The sequence below is a fragment of the Delphinus delphis genome, chromosome 11 (assembly GCF_949987515.2).
Source record: "Delphinus delphis chromosome 11, mDelDel1.2, whole genome shotgun sequence".
NCBI lineage: Eukaryota > Metazoa > Chordata > Mammalia > Artiodactyla > Delphinidae > Delphinus > Delphinus delphis.
The window spans coordinates 31,129,067-31,146,639 of record NC_082693.1 but is presented as its reverse complement, the minus strand read 5'-3'; the positions used below and the strand labels follow the sequence as shown (position 1 = coordinate 31,146,639).

The 17,573-nt window shown below is 37.7% G+C and overlaps 1 protein-coding gene across 1 annotated transcript in view; it reads right to left on the bottom strand.

The window, feature by feature from the left end:
• LRRK2 (leucine rich repeat kinase 2) overlaps window positions 1–17,573 on the bottom strand; it is a 153,818-nt gene that overhangs the window by 25,819 nt on the left and 110,426 nt on the right. The window contains exons 39-41 of the mRNA XM_060024585.1: window positions 14,685–14,785; window positions 11,461–11,651; window positions 6,101–6,261 (exon numbers count right to left, since the gene is read on the bottom strand). Of these exons, the coding sequence (XP_059880568.1) occupies window positions 6,101–6,261; window positions 11,461–11,651; window positions 14,685–14,785 (453 nt within the window). The remainder of the gene's footprint in view (window positions 1–6,100; window positions 6,262–11,460; window positions 11,652–14,684; window positions 14,786–17,573) is intronic.

Genomic DNA, 17,573 nt, shown 5'->3' with positions numbered 1-17,573 from the left:
ACTCTCATAACTTTTTGCTTATATCACAGGCTAATACTCTCAAAATCTAGAGTAAGTGCTAATCATCTTGTTAAAAGTTTTTCTGCAAATAACATTTTCCCCAATGTGAGACAATACCACAATTTGAGCTGCCCATGTTATAACTGATTTATAGAGGCAATGACACTATTTATATGATGAAGAGATGGGAATCACCTGGGGATCATTTAAATAACCTCAATGTCTGGGCTCCACCCAAACTATTTAAATCAGAATCCTGGGCATGGGGTCCTGCTACCCGTACATTTGAAAGTCCTCCAGTAGCTTCAAACATGTGGCCACATTGAGAGCCCCTGCTCCACACCTACTAAAATACAACTGTAAAGGACACAACCCTAGGGGATATATCCCTTAAGCCCTACATGTTATCTAATATACAGCCAGAATTGAAAAACATAACCAAAGAATCCTCCATCCTCCATCTGTCACTTAGACCGCATGGAACTTCTTGCAGTTATCGGAATGAGACAAGTCATTTTCTACCTTAGCACGTTTTGCCTGAAATGTCTCCTCCCACTTACTTATTTATTTACTCAAACCTCAAACTTCTCCTTTAAGATGTCATTCCAGAGTCACCTCCTCTATGAAGGAAGTCCTGACGACCCATAGCTCAGTTAACCACTTGCGCCTTGCACTATCACTGTACCTTGAACTAGATCTCCTGCTGAAACTAATACAATGCTTTATGATTATTGTTTACAGCCCTGTTTCTCCTGGCAAAACGTGTGCTTCTGGAGATGAAAATTTACATTTATTAATGCCCATTCTCCAAGTTCACCACTAAAACAGCTAACACACTTGGCGCAACTGCAACATGCCACCTCTTCTCTATGTTACTTACATGGGTTACCTCATTTTACCCTTAAACAACGCTGAGGTAGGCATTATTTTTCTCGTCACAATTTACACAAATGAAAAGTGAACCCCAGAAAGTGAATCTTGAGCACCACACAGCTATTAAGTAGTGACACCAGTTTGATATTTGGTAAACATTCAATAAATTATTGCCAGATGCATGAATAAATGAATAAAAAATAAGAATACCTTTCCCTTAGAGAATTATTACAAGTCACAATGTTAAAATAATTGGGAAAATATGATGCATTTGTCTAAAAACTATATTTAGAGATACTTTTCCAGAGAAGTCTGCATTTAAAATATCCATAGATCAAAAACATGAGAAATTTATAAATTAGGTCTGACTATATATCACAAAGTACACAGAAACATATACTTTCTTTTTTATTTTCCAAAAAGTCTGAGTAGAGCATGTTTCATAATTTCTATCAGATGATAGGTATAACCAGAGAATAACATTTTTGTTTACCCAAAGACTGTTGTATTTCTGTGGATGTTGGCGGGGTGAAAGCCATCAGTCAGCATCCATCTCAGTCAACAGTGTAACTGTCATAAGACCCAGAATTAACCGTTGCTACTAACAGGATATAATACATACATACCCATTTGACTGACTTAAAGTTGAATCTCTCCAAATTATTTGAAGTTGAAAGTTTCCATCCCATATTTACCTTTGAAAATGTAGACAGACACACTGCTATGGTACTTGCCAATAACCGAATTGTTTCTACCTTTGTGCTCCAGCTATGATGGTACCTGGCCAGGGGCTGTGTTCTCAGGAAGGTTGGGTTTGTGTCTTATGTGACCCTATAGACATTTTTAATGGTCCCTAAGCTTTATTTAGTTTCCTTATCTGTAAACCAGGAATAATAATAGGACTCATGTCAGAGGGTCATGAGGGTTAACTGAGATAATCAACCTATGCAAAGGGCTAAGCATGAGACAAGCACTCTGTTCGTGCCACGAAAGGTTTGCTCCCATTACCATATTCCCTGAGACAACAGCAATGAACCCACACTCACATGCACACACGGTGTTAATGCACCACAGTAAGAGTTAGTATAAAACTTCACAAAAGTTTAACAATAACAAACACATGGTGTTTTGTTTCTCTAAAATTTCCAAGTTAAACCTTATATTTTGTTTCTCATAAAGTTTCTAAGTATAACATTAACAGGAAGATCCATTAAAAAGGAAAAGACAAGGAGAGAACTAAAATCATATGAGAGGGAATGATTTTCTTCTCAAACATAATTGCTCTGGGGAAGGAAAAGTTTGGTGATGGTGGCAGCAGTGGTGACAATTACTGTTATTTAAAATTTTTAATTTGAGTTTAGGGCTGAGGTGATTAGAAGTGCTCTAACAATAATAAATACAGTAGAGATAAAGAGAAGGTCCAAGATATAGCAAGGAAAAATGCTTACCATGTATTAAGCAGCCTGGGGGAAAAGCGGGCAGAACAGAAAGAATCGGGCTCTGGGTTTCCCTGTCATGATCTTTCTCCATACTTGTGTTACTGCACATTGATACAGCAGATTAAAAGGGGTCAGGAACAAGTATCTGGCTTGGTATGAAAAATCAGTTGGATATTGAACTATAGACAGGTGTTGACCCAAACCAGGAAGACACATAAAATGAAGGGCCATGAGTTTGAACAGAGTTGAAATGAGCTGACTGCTGGCTTGCCCAGCCCACTGAGGGAGCACAATCTACAAGGATCAGAGAGGTCCACTGCCAAGTAGGGGGTTGAGGCTTCAACAGCAGGATTTCCTCTCCACGAACACAGTGACGTGGCTGGGGGCAGGGGGAACGAATTGCAGGCCCCAGATGAGTGGCCTGGCCCACCTTCATGAGACATGACAGTAATGAGCAGATCTTCCAAGAGAAGAATGCCGTCATGTGCCCATTTCTAGGTGGGTTTACGAGGCCTGTGGAATCCCATCTTCTAAGACTATTCTTCCAAACCTGTACGTGACAATATTTGTGGTTTCTGGCCCTGTAATTTTGCTTTGTTTATTTGGATTTTTAATAACTAAGGTTAAGTAAACCTCTTTAAGTGTATGTCATAGTTGTATGTGATCCAGGAGAGCGACTACAGGCATACCTTGGAGATATGGCAGGTTTGGTGCCAGATCACCTCAATAAAGCAAGTATCGCAATAAAGTGAGTCATACAAATTTTTTGGTTTCCCAGTGCATATAAAAGTTATGTTTACAATACTGAAGTCTATTAATGTGCAACAGCACTATGTCTAAAAATAATGCACAATCCTTTATTTAAAAATACTTTATTGTTAAAAACTGCTAACGATCATCTGAGCTGTTAGCAAGTCACAATCTTTTTGCAATAGTAATGTCACTGATCACAGATCCCCATTACAAACATAATAATAATGAAGAAGTTTGAAATATTGTGAGAATAATCAAAATGTGACACAGAGACCCAAAGTTAGCAAAGGCTGTTGAAGAAAACAGCTCTGACAGACTGGCTTGATGCACGGTTGCCACAAACCTGCAATTTGTAAGAAACACAACATCTGCGAAGCATAATAAAGCAAAGTACAATAAAATAAGGTATGCCTGTATAGGACTTAAAGCCAAATAGCTCTGGATTCAAATGTCATTTAGACTGAGCTTTATCTTGGCCACTTACTGCATGACTTTGTGCAAGTTACACAATCTCACTGAGCCTCAGCTTCCTCATTTTATAGATGAGAAGATAAAAGCTAACTTTCAGCCCTGGCATGAGGATAGGATACCATGTGTCTAACGTATCTGGCCCTGAGCCTGGGACACAGCAGTTGCTGAAGAGATAATTATTTTATTATTATTGAACAACCCAGAGACACTTGAGCCAGAAAATATACTTTGAAATGTTTATGAGAATGCACACTCTACTTCCAACAGATAGCCATGTACAATGAAAGAGATGATATGTATTTGGAGCAAAAATAAAACCAGGCATTGGAAGCTGGGGCCATTTGCTTATCTAAGGACAAAAATGGGGAAAGGGGAAGAGGGTAGGGGACAATTTTGCCTAGTCAGATATCCTCTAAAGTACTTTCTTCTGTCTTAAGAATGTGTTTTAACTGAGCTTCAATCATCAAGATGATGTAAAGCCACCTGTAATTTTATTTACAAATAACTAACCATGTAAGATTTCTCCAGAGCTAGAGCTGCCCCCCACTAAACAGATATCAACCCTTCAATTTTCTATTCCCACGCAAACTGAAATCTGAAAGACAAGATGTCTGTACAGATTACTTGCCCTATGACTGTTTCTTACTAATCGGAAGCTGAGATTCTGCTGAATCTATTATTAGAAGAGGAAAGAGAGCTGAGAAAGGGAGGGAGAACTCCACGTGGAAAGAACATGTCTGAGTATAAGATCATGAAAACCCAAGAACAAAGGAAATAGAATTTTCACTGGTAGAAAGTCAGTTTACAGTTAAAGTAATAGGAGTATTACAGCAGGCATGACAAAAAAAGAGTTGGGCATGACACTTAAAAGCAATATTAAAATCTAAGGTAAGAAAATGATGCCTGTGATTTCTGGAGACCATAAATATAACAGTACGCAAAATGGGTATGTCTCATTTTACATAGTAACATGACTCTACAGTACTTTTAAGTATTGAAGCATTAACAACCTATAAATTATGAAGAAAGAAAAACAAAGTTCAATGTTTGAAGGTTTAAATTACTGTACCAGTCAGAACCCTCCTACACTATTGGTGGGGATGTAAATTGGTACAGCCACTATGGAGAACAGTATGGAGGTTCCTTAAAAAACTAAAAATAGAACTACCATATGACCCAGAAGTCTCACTACTGGGCATATACCCTGAGAAAACCATAATCTGAAAAGATACATGCACCCCAATGTTCACTGCAGCACTGTTTACAATAGCCAAGACATGGAATCAACCTAAATGTCCATCGACAGAGGAATGGATAAAGAAGATGTGGTACGTATATACAATGGACAATTACTCAGCCATAAAAAATGAAATAATGCCATTTGCAGCAACACGGTGGACCTAGAGCTTATCATACTAAGTGAAGTAAGTCAGACAGAGAAAGACAAATCTCAGATGATGTCACTCATATGTGGAATCTAATTTTTTAAAAAATGATACAAATGAACTTATTTACAAAACAGAAACAAACTTAGAGATATCAAAAACAAACTTATGGTTACCAAAGGCGAAAGTGGTGGGGAGGGATAAATCAGGAACTTGGAATGAACATACACACACTACTATATATAAGAAAGGTAACCAACAAGGACCTACTGTATAGCAGAGGGAACTCTACTCAATATTCTGTGATAAACTCTGTGAGAAAACAATCTAAAAAAGAATGAATATATGTATATGTAAAACTGAATCACTTGGTTGTACACCTGAAACACAACACTGTAAATCAACTATACTCCAATAAAATTAAATTAAAAATTTTTTTAATTAAAAAAATTTTTTAAAAAGAATAAGAAAGTATGCTTGTATCAAGAACAGTGCAACTAAGAACTCCAGTCCCAAAGTCCCTACCTGAAACTCTTGGAGCTAGAAGTATTTAGGAATTTATACTTTTTCATATTTAAGAAAGTAATAATGCATATAACAAATTACATAAAATTCAGTGGGATCAGAGCCAACACCCTGTATTCAAACAAACATGTTTATATTTCTGCTGTGAAACATACACACATTCACAGTGAATATGAGAAATAAAGATCCTAACAAGGATCAATTCAATCGGGTCAGATTTTGCCACCAAATCAGTTATAAAAAAAAAAACTTTGGATTTTCAAAGTTATTTGGGTTTCAGAGTTACAAAAAAGGGTTTGCGAACCTGAATTTGGTTTGCCTCACTAAAACTTTGAGGTTCCTTTTCACCACCTCTGGAGTATTTAAACATTTTTAAGTCCAACTTTTAAAAATATAACTTGACATAAAACATACTCTATTTATTTAATTTGTTTTTTACCCTGGAAAATTACATCAGTTGATTTTTTTGCCCTACAGGATATAATATTCAAACTCACAAACGTACTGGTCACAATTATTCACATTCTGGTCACAACAAATATCTGTTCACAGTGTGATAGGCTACAGTGTTCTCTTGATTCTCCTGAACTCACAACTGAAGTCAGTGGTTATCCATTCTGAAGAGGGAATTATCACACAAACCTTGTCACCCACCTGGTGTGCCCTCTGACGTTTTTATCCCCATTCTACAGCAGTACTGAGCAATCCCATAGTCCGCAATCTTGGCAATGATGGCGGCATTGGGATACAGGGTGAAAAGCAACACGTTGTGGGGCTTCAAGTCACGGTATATAATCATGGCTGAGTGAAGGTATCTGCCGTGAAATGCACAGGAAACCTTATTAAAATGTGATTATACCATAATAAATTTTGTCATTATTTTTAAAAATATATGTTTATTACGCAAAGCATCAAAAATTCTGTGCTAAGTTTCACCTTCAAAGTTAAGAGATATTGCAGAAGGAAATCAAAACCTACAAGTCCAATATTACAGAGCAAGCTTATGCTTTTAAAACAAACAAACAAAAAGACATGTCAATCCTGATAAGTGATTTAAACTTTAAGGCACAATCACTTTAAGCAAAGTACCAATTTTTGAAGACTTACCTTTTGTATACTTTAAAAACAACTTAAAAGGAATTCTGAATTCCCTCAATACCATGTGACTATTTTAATTAGTTTAAAATGTAAATATGTTAAATAAGAATTGATAGTATTTTGTTATAACTCCCATTTATTTAAGTTTTAATTTTCTTAAAACCACAGAGACGTTTTTCTTAGCTTTTAAAATTCTCTCTACTCCATCTCTCCTTTGATATTTATTTTTTTCTGACTAAACTATTTCCTAATTTTTTGGAAAATATTTTCTACTTTTTAAATAGTAATAAATCAAAATAAAAGACTTTTCTAGCTATCAATACTGTACCGTTTGAAGATGTAATTTACTTTAAAACCCAATTCTGTTATAAATTATCAAAGAACATTTTAGACCAAGAGTTGGAATGAGTAAAACATTGTCTTGGGAAAGGTGATATGGGGGATCTTAAAGTCTTTCCTTTTAGAAACAGATCAATTCAACCATCAGCAACTAGAGCTGGACACTCACTGTAGGTGAAGAATAAATACTAGTTAATATAAAAAATAAGAAGTTTTCATCTCAACCAGGTCTTGTCCATTCTGGAAACATGGCCGAAGAGCCATTACTTTGCCCCAACTACTAAAGTAACTCTATTACCTTTCCTTACACACTTGTAAAATTCAGATTTGCCCCACTCTGTTTACCCTGCCCTGTGACATTAAATTTGCCATAGCTCTGCACATGATCTCACAACTACATTATGTCCTACCTTGAGAAAAGAATTTTTCATAGAACTTAATAGAGGTAAATTTAAATCCATTGTTTGTGGCTTTTGGTTTAGGTTCACATTATATCAATAAATATTTACTCCATTACCTAATACCAATCACTGCTAGGGGCATTAGGAGCAGAGTGGCAGCAATACCCTGAACTTTCCACTGATTGATGGGAGTGTATGTATCATTTAACGGCATCAACTAATGCAGGAGAAGATTCTTTCTCTTCCAGGATGTAGTTAAGACATTTGACATTAGGCTTATTCCTTTCAGTAAACATATTTTTGGTTGAAAAGTAAGATAGATGTACTAATGAAGTTGACCTTAATAATAAGTTATGGGCTTAAAAGAAAAATTTACTAAGGGCTTACTGAAAAGCCATTAGCTACTTTGCCCTGCTGAAGAGAAAAGCTGGGAGATTAAGAACAAAAAAGTTAAAGCCAAGTCATACATAATTGAATGGCATCCAAATCCTTCATAATGCGTGCCTCTTTCAGAATATTTATAGAATACAGACTCTCTCGGAATACTTTCCAAAGGTTAAAAAAAATTAGTTAAACTTAATTTGAAATTATGTCAGTGGGAGAGAAAGATTATCTGGATTAGTTAAAATGTTCAGTTATAGAATTTAATCTTAAAATTGCAGTTTTAATAGCTTTTAATAGAATAGCAGAATAGCTTTCAAAATATTAACAAGTACAGATCTTGTCTTACTAAGAATAATTCAGCCATAATTTATGTATTACATGACAGCGAGCATTGTCAAATATTTTATTAAAACAAACTGGTCTAAACTCAACTAGTCATTTTTAAATTGTGATTATCATCAATGTTGCTAAGAAACTCGTATAACTTAAAGTAAACTTTATCTCATCCTAAAGAGAATTACTCTAAAAATAGAATGCCTTCATTCATTTAACAAATATATATTGGGCATCTATGAGGGACAGTCACTGGGGATATAACGTCATCTTTGTCTCCCTGCTCTTGAGGGGCCACAATCTAGGAGAGACAGGTGCTCAAATAAGGTTGCAGAAATGTGATGAGTACCAAATGCTAGGGAAGCCAGAGGAAGAAAAGCACAAAGGTACAGATAGCAAAGCAGACTCTCCCACTAGACTATAAGTTTTAAAACTTGATAAGAGCAATATAATCCCTATCTTTCCTTCTTCAGCAGCCAGCACAAAGTCCTGCATGGAGACTCAAGAAACATGTGTTAGCCAAACCAACTCTTCATGATGCAGTCAGACATCATTGTGGAGATGGTATGTGAGCAAATTCTAGAGGAAAATGAGTTCTCTAGGCAGACAATTTTTTGAAAAGACAGGAATGACAAATGCAAAGACAGACATGGATGTCAGTGAGAAGTCAAGCCCTTCAGCATGGTTAGAACGAGGGCAGTGGAATGGGAGGAGGCTGGAGAGGCAGACTAGAGGATACATAAAGAGTTTTGACGCTATGGCCAAGGAGTTTAGATGTATTCTGCAGATAACTTGGAATGCCAGGGAATTTCAAGGATAATTAGATTTTTATTTTAGAAGAATATAATATCAGAAATGTTCTGATAGTTCACCAGAGGTACCGGACCAAGTCAGCAGTAGTGGCATAAAAATAAATTAATCAATTAAAAAGATGATGTAAAACAGTCAAGGACCTGGCGGACAAATGAGTACTTACTTTTGTGGGAGAGGGGGTTGCTCTGGATGTGACTACGAAGACCTTTGTTGGCAAATGGGAGATACAAGATAAAGAACAGATTCATGGTGGAAGGAAAAAGAGAAAGCAAATTCAATTTTGAACATACTGAACCACAGAAGCTTATGGGAAATATAGGTGACCATATCTTCAAAGGTAGTTGAGAATTATAATAAAGAACTCAAAGCATCAGACAGTTAGAGGTGTAAACTAATAGCTGAAGGCAAGACTGCAAAAGAGAAAATATGTAACATGAAGAAAGTTCCTGTATGTCACTCTAAACAGCGCCATCATTTAAGGGACCGCAGAGGCATGCGACTTTATTGTCTCTTTCTACCTCCATAGTTATAGCTCTGTGCTAAAATATATTTGGGCTGAGATTTTTAAATACTTAGTGCTAGGAGAAGATCAATTGCTACTGAAATCTACTAGCCTCTTGTAGCACAAGACCCAGAAAGCTCCCTTGGCATTATGCTGAGAACAAATCAGGCAAATGATAGGAAAATATGATGAGATTTCACTTACTTTAACAGAAACTGCTGGATTTGTTATTTTAAGTAAGGTCTTCAAGTTATTTAAGAGATGAGGTCTTTCAAACAGTGATGAATTTTTTAAAAAATCAATTATTCATTTTATAAATAAGGACTTTGGGAATTATGTGGAAGATTTAGGGAAAAACCAGGACCTGGAGTCGGTTTAATCAAGGAAAATGACCAATACAGCTTTTGAAATACATAAGACATAGTTGCCCTTTATCTAGATTAATTTAGTACAAAGTTCCCCCTGGTGTTCAAAAGTGGATGTAGCAACCCAGATCCAAATCTTTGCATTCCTGTTTCATATAATAATCTGTGTTTTTCAATAGCTTCCGGACTCTTTCAGGAAAGGAAATCTACTCATTTTATTCTCCTATTATATCCCCTATACAGTATTAATAGTTATATCGTATATATCAATAGTTTAGTTTTATTTGTTTGTGATCAGTGTTTGTTCTCCTTACCATCCATTCCATTTACATTTCTGGATACTGCTCAAAAGGAATAGACACTATTTAAGAAGGAAAGGAAGAGAAGGAAATTTGCATCCACTTTGTGGCTACCATGCACCAGGCACTGTCTTCCTTCCTTCCTCCCTCTCTCCCCAGTGGCAACATGTGTAATGAGAACGCACTGTTCTAGGTGCTGAGGTACAACGGTGAACAAAAGGAAAAATCCTTGCTATCGTGGCACTTAGATTCTGGTGGCAAAGACAGACAATAAACAAACTTTTAAAATAAAAACATAAAGAATACCCGGCAGTGATAAGTGCTACAGGTGCCAAAGAGACACAAGGTAGTCAGGGACACCCTCCCTGAGGAGAAACCTGAATGAAATGAGAAGTGAGCCAAGAGGATATCTGGAGGTTCGACATTCTGGCCAAGAGAATAGCTGGTATAAAGTCTCTGGCATATTCCAGAAGCCTCGGGGAGGCGAGTGGCTGAGCACAGTGATCAGAGTGAGGTGGGAGAGGGTTGATAACAGGAGAAAGATGTGATCCAACTTCCATGTTAGAATGATCACTCTGGCTACTGTGTGAAAAGCAGGTTATCTGGGGGGCAAAGGTGAAAGCAGGGAGACCAGCTGGGCAAGAAGAGATGACAGCAGCTTAGACACTGCTGGGAGGGAGAGAAGTTAGGAGAAGGAGCTGCATTGAGATATGTTTGCTAAAGACATTTGCTGAAGGATGAGCTGTGGGATGTGAGAGAAAGGAAGGACTAAAGGATGATTCCAAGGTGACACAACTGGGTGACCAGAGATGGAGAGCAGTGGAAAAGGGGGAAATCAAGAGTTTGACTTGGGATGTCTTCAATTATTACAGAAGAACTCGAAACACTATTCACTAAGTATTAGGCACAGTTTAGAGACTACAAGAAAGAGAGAATCAGAGATATAAAATCAAAGCAAGTGTGTGGACAGTCCCTCTGTCTCCAAAGGCCATGGCCTTTCCACCCTCCAAGGCTCTGCCCGGATGCCATCTGGCTGCGGGACTGGGTGCACCTCTGAGACACACTATGGTCTCACAGGACAACCCAACTCAAATCACTCCAGTCCCCTTCAGAAATATGGCCTCATCTTTCCTCATTAGAATTACCCATGATAACTGACACTTTCCTTGATACTTTGAAGCCTTACCTATATTTTTTTAGGGAAGGTAGGTCAATACAGGGTTAAGATCATGGGCTCTGGAGAAGGCCTCCTGGGTTCCAACTGTAATTCTGCTAGCTATGAGATCTGCACGCTGTTCCTACTCTTATTTTATGAAATTATAAAATCTGATCAGGGAAATGGTAGTTTTACACCAAATAGTTTGTGAAATATTACCAGGACACATTGTTACAGGGAAGCGCTCTTCTCAAAGTCTGAGAGTAATTTTGGGCTCACACTCATCATGCCCTGAATAGAAAACAGCATGACCTAATCTATTACCTCAGACCATCAGCCACATGTAGTGCAATCCTGTGCTGCAGCGTTCTGGTGAGACTGGCTTTGTCTTGTTGAAGCAGGCGATCCAGGGAACCCTTGGAGGCTAACTCCATCACCAACATTCGAGGACGAACCCCAGCTGCCAGCAAAGATATTAAGCTGGGATGGTGGAGGTGGCAAAGCACCACCAGCTCCTGCAAAGTCAAGAATCATTTCAGAGTCATAGACAATCAGCTTTTACCCAAGTGTCTCCTTCCTTAAGCCCATCAACACTTGGAGCACTTTTCCCTGAGTGACTGGATTATAGCAAACTTTCCATTTCTTCTTTGAGCTTTTTTACATTTTCCACATTTTCAGAATTAAACCACTGGTTTTGCAACCATATTCTGAATTAAAATTTTAAGTTCTCTTTTTCCGTTTGCTCTGCTTTACTGGAACATTTAATGCTAGGACAGGACACTGTCCTATTGTGGCACACTAATATGTCATGTCAGTCTTGCCTACTGAATCCTCCTTAGCCACAGAATCCTTCTCAGCCCAACATCCTGAGCAGCCACTACTAATCAACTGCACTTTGAGGCATGTGAGGTACAACCTGCCTATTATCTCTGGTTTAATGACTAGAGAGTTTTCTGGAGAGAAATGTCTAAGTCTAAAGAAATGTATGGCATTGCCCCTGCCTGAAACTCTCTAATGACTTCCTGTTACTTTTATTGGGTTGGCCAAAAAGTTCGTCTGGGTTTTTCCACAAGGTGTTACAGAAAAACCCAAACAAACGTTTTGGCCAACCCAATAGATTAAGATCCCATGAACTTAAACAGCCATTGCGGCCTGACCCGATCTGCCTTAGCCCATCTTTCAAACCTCATCTCCTTTCTCTCTCTTCCTTATTCACCACCCTTCTGCCACACTGGTGTTCATTAAATCCCCAGCACCGCACACACCCAGCTCCTGCCTTCCAGCCACAGAGTCTTTGCCCTTGCTGATCCCTCTGCCTAGAAATCCCTTCACCCTTCACACAGCTAAAGTCTTCTTGCCATTCAGATCTTAGCTCAAAACTCTTACTTCCTCAGAGTGACCTGCCTTGGACCACCCTTACTAAAGAAAGCAATCACCAGGTGCAACACCTCTCTCTAATCCAAGAAGTTACCTGGAAGAGAAATGTCTCCAATTTGATTCCTAGGCCACATCTGGTGAGACTTTACAACCTGTTTCATGATACTGTTGTTTTGAATTCCATACATGTTATTCTGTATATTTCACTCTACTCTGAAACTGTATTTAGTTGAAATTTATAGCTTATGTGGTATTAAACTGATTCATGTTTTTTTGTTTTTGTTTTTTATGATTTTGCGGCACGCGGGCCTCTCACTGCTGTGGCCCCTCCCGCCGCGGAGCACAGGCTCCGGACCCGCAGGCCCAGAGGCCATGGCTCACGGGCCCAGCTGCTCCGCGGCACGTGGGATCCTCCCGGGCCGGGGCACGAACCCACGTCCCCCGAATCGGCAGGCGGACTCCCAACCACTGAGCCACCAGGGAATCCCTGATTCATGTTTTAAATTATGATTTCTGCAGAAGCTCTGCTTCTTAACAACCAGCTTCAAAGATGAGTATCAGTGCCAACTGCATTTATCAGGAGACTGATGTGTGAAGAATTCTGCAAGCTGAAGAATAAAGGCTCAACGCCCTGAGAGGGGATTTTTCAAGAACACGGACTTCAGACTGCAATCATACTTCCTTAGTAGATAAAAATCTTTTTTTCTTCTATGTCTGATTAGCTCAGTTGGCTAAAACTGATGAGAACAAGTCAAGTTAGCTTTGTTTTCTTTCGTAAGCACAGACTGGAGCCTAATCCAAATTTCCTATCCTAGAAAAACAGCTCACTGATTGCAAAGAGAAAGGAACAAAAAGAGTGTAACAGATCAGCCCCGATTCATGACCACAGGTAGAATGACCCTTAAAATGCAGCACTGAATACAAGTGTTTTCCTTTCCTTTTCTTTTTTTCGAAAGAGGCATATTACACACACTCCATTGTTTCTATTTCTTCTACTATTTCCTTGGTTCACCTAGCTGCCCATACACTAATCAGTCCCATAAACCTTTCTAGTGTTCTGATTTCCAACAAGGTTCCCTGAGCACATTACATAAAATTTGAAACATATTGAAGACTAATGATCAAGACTGAAAAATTACAATTAATACAACAAACTGCCTACAGATAGAAAGAGATTGTGCTCAGATTTGGTTCACTGACTTACAAAATATTATATACAAAATATTTATTAGCTTATTCCTAGAGCTACAGTGTAATTTTTGGTACTAATAATCAAAATTACTCCAGGATATTTTACACAGACATGAAATTATTTTCATTATTCAGAGTAACTAATATATTGCAACTGTATTTTTTTGTTTATATAAGTTATTTAGATTCAGATTCAGGCACAATTTTTTTTTAATAAATCAAGAAAAAATAAGAAAGAATAGATTCAAAAATATGGTTGAGTTCTGGTGTAAGACTGCAGAATTCACATGGATTTTATCTCTCCTGTCACCCTGTCTCCCTCACTCATCCCTACTGTTAGGACTCAGAAAAAAGAAATAAATCCCCACCAGTATTCAAAACAAGAGAGGGTACTGGAGTGACCACTCTTGGTTATGCATTCAATCAACTTTCACTCTTCCTAACAGTACCCTGACTTTTGCTGAGGTATCCAACCCTCAGCCAAGCAGCCCATGAACTTTAAGGGGAACTGACCCCAATCTCAGCTTCAGGGAAAGGTGGGGATATTTTAAATAATACCCTGCTCATTATCACAGCGATTGGTTCAATAACACAGGCCTAAGCCAATCAGCAACAGTACTGCCCTGAACATTGGTGCCTGCACAGAAAAGAACGTGTGACTTAACTGAGGCCAAGAGAAGTGTTTAAATGGACTACTGTTGTATGGATTTTGGTTCCTTTGAATTACAAAAATGCAAAAAAGGTACCCTCTTTTCTTCTGTGCTTGTAAAGCCTGGAACAAAAATTCTCAGAATACTGTCTTTGTTTTTCAACAGGAGTAAGCTATTTCACTCCATAAAGAAAGGACAAAAGTAGGATTTCATAACTAAACTCTAGTAAACTTTGAGGGAAAATACGGTAATTACAAATGCATGCAAAACAAGAGTTCCAGGAGATTAACAATGTATGATTTAATGTAATAATACTGTTGCATTTCTTACTTGTCTTAACAGTCTAAGTGATGTATGTTTATTAAAAATCTTCACAGCCACTTCTTCTCCTTCATAGGACGCTCGATAAACAGATCCAAAACTGCCGTCACCTTTTGAAAAGAAAGTACAAAGCACTTAGGTTAACCTGTGCAAGCAGGAAAACTCAATAAATTGTATCTTTTGTAATTACATCTGTTTCAAAGATAAATATGACCCACTAGTTTCACTGAATCAAGTCTCCTTTAATGCTTTTTCTTCCTTCTTCTACTCCATGAACTAAGATGGAGTTTCAGGGGGAAACAAAGGCTATAGTAACAGGTAAGTATTGGATTCAAAACAGGATTGGGCAAATAGAAGAAGGAAAAGAGAAGGAAAGCAAGTGGAGGGGGAAGGGAGACAAGAAGAGATGGAGACTTAAATAATAGACATATCCTGCTCTAATTCCCTTCAATCTGAACAAACACTGACAATAAAGAAAAAATTTAAATAGCAGAGAAAAGAAATACACTCTAGGGAAACATAAAATTTTCAGGTGGGAGTAGTAGAGATTTCTAATTTTTTAAAGCCCTTCCCTATTTCATAATCACTGCCATATTAAATTGGAGTATGGGCTGTCATACCCTTCAGGTAACTAAGAGGAAAAATAAGGTTAAGGACTGCTATTGTGTACTTGTGACACAAAGGTGTGAAAAAATTGACACATAATACCACTGAAGTATCTTCTATTGTGGCTCTCTGGAAAAATAGTCCCTTAAAGAGGAAATGTACCCCCTCCCATAACTCTTCAGATAGACAAACAAAACCCCATATATGTGTATTTTAAAATATTCAGTTGACCCTTGCACAACACACAACATGGGGTTAGGAATGCAGAAGCCCTGAGTGCAGTGGAAAATCTGCACACTGCTGCTGTCTCTGCCTCAAAAACAAAGGAACTGAAAAATGTCTCACCCAAGGAAAGGAAGCTGAAAACAGTTTAGATACAATCAGGACTCAAACCCTAGTTCTTTTGATTTCACACACTATAGTCTCTAATTGAACACAAACTTTTCCCTACATTTAGTTAAAGATCTGTAAAATAAAAATACAGGTACTGTATTTATTGAAAAAAAAATTGCAGATAAGTGGACCCATACTGTTCTAATCTGTGTTGTTCAAGGGCCAACTGTATTTACAAAAACAAGTCTACTAATATTCACAAATCTATTAATATGTGTCATATTAGTCACTGCCTAATAGTAACTGCTATCTGGGAAGGAAAGGGTTAACTGAAGCCCTAAAATTCACTCCTGTCCCACAAAGAAAATGTGGAAGGGAGGGAGATGAATGACCTCCCCCAGATCATCCCAGCATAAAGATACCAGGGTGTTTCTGATTGTAAAAGGTTTTTAGAAGGATTTATCTGATTTGTTCAGATCAGTGGCTCTCAGCTAGGGTGACGTTGCTCCCTATCCCCAGCCCCCACCTTTGACAGTGTTTGGAGACAGTTTTGATTGTCAAATCTGAGACAGGGTGAGGAGATACTACTGACATCTAGTGGGTAGCGGCCAAGGACGCTGTTAAACACCCTGCAATGCACAGGACACCCCTCATAACAAAGAATTATCAAGTCCCAAACAGCATCAGTGCAGAGGTTGAGAAACCCTGACCTAGATTGCTTTTTGTATAATAAATAAACATGGAATATATGAGTTTATGGGAAATGGGGCTAGAGAAGGGGAGTACTCTTATAAACATTTTCGTATCTGCATAATTAAAGAATATAAAACACAGGTGCTTTTGAAGGTGGTCAAAAGGTACAAACTTCCAGTTATAAGGTAAATAATTACTAGGGATGTACTGTACAACATGATAACTACAGTTAACACTGCTGTAGGTTATGTATGAAAGTGGTTAAGAGAGTAAATCCTGAGAGTTCTCATCACAAGAATAAAAATACTTCTTTCTTTTTCCTTCATTTTTTATATATATGCAATTATGGATGTCCACTAAAGCTACTGTGGTAATCGTTTCACCGTACATGTAAGTCAAGTCATTATGCTGTACACCTTGAACTTATACAGTGCTATATGTCAATTATACCTCAGTAAAACTGGTGGAAAAACACAGGTGCTTCAAAAGTGAACTTTTTGAACATTTCTACATAACACTGCTCAAAACATGTCCATTAATCTGAAACACAACTTAGTGCACTAAAAGGGTATATTTGGGGGAGCTGTATCTGATGGCTTGAGACTCTTTCAGAGAAAGAAAATAGTATGTCTGGTACTTGTCTGTATCTTTCAAATCACAAGTCAAGTTTGGTGTTGGTTATGATCTAAGATTCAGTGTTAACAATTCAGCATTTTGCATTAGCCTACTATTAGTAATATATTCACTCTCAGAATGCAAAGGCATTTAACATCATTCAAAATTTCCCAATCAATGTAAAGAATAAAGGTACAAAGGAGCTTATTTACCCCTACATGTCATATCTCAAATTTTGGACATTGTTTGTTAATAATATTAATATCCTGACACATCGTCTAGTCATTCTCTCTGTGGAAATTTAATTAAAATAAAATGTATACACACATAACAACAACAAATACTCCACAAAGTAAAGTCAGAATTGTCCTCAAATACTTTACATTAAATCAACTCAATACTCTCCATAGCTCCCAAGTATTCTCAGCAATGTTTAGAACATGAGTACATTACCAATTTAATGCTTCTGAATTTTTAATCTCAAATTGGCTTTTTATGAATATTTTAATGAAAATTTATGATTGTCATACTTAGCAACAAAATTGCTACAATGACTACTTAGAGGTGTTCTTCCTTTACTTATTCTTTTTGTGACTGAAAAATGGCTGCATTACTCAACTGAAAACTTCCTAAATGCCTTCCCTATCACTG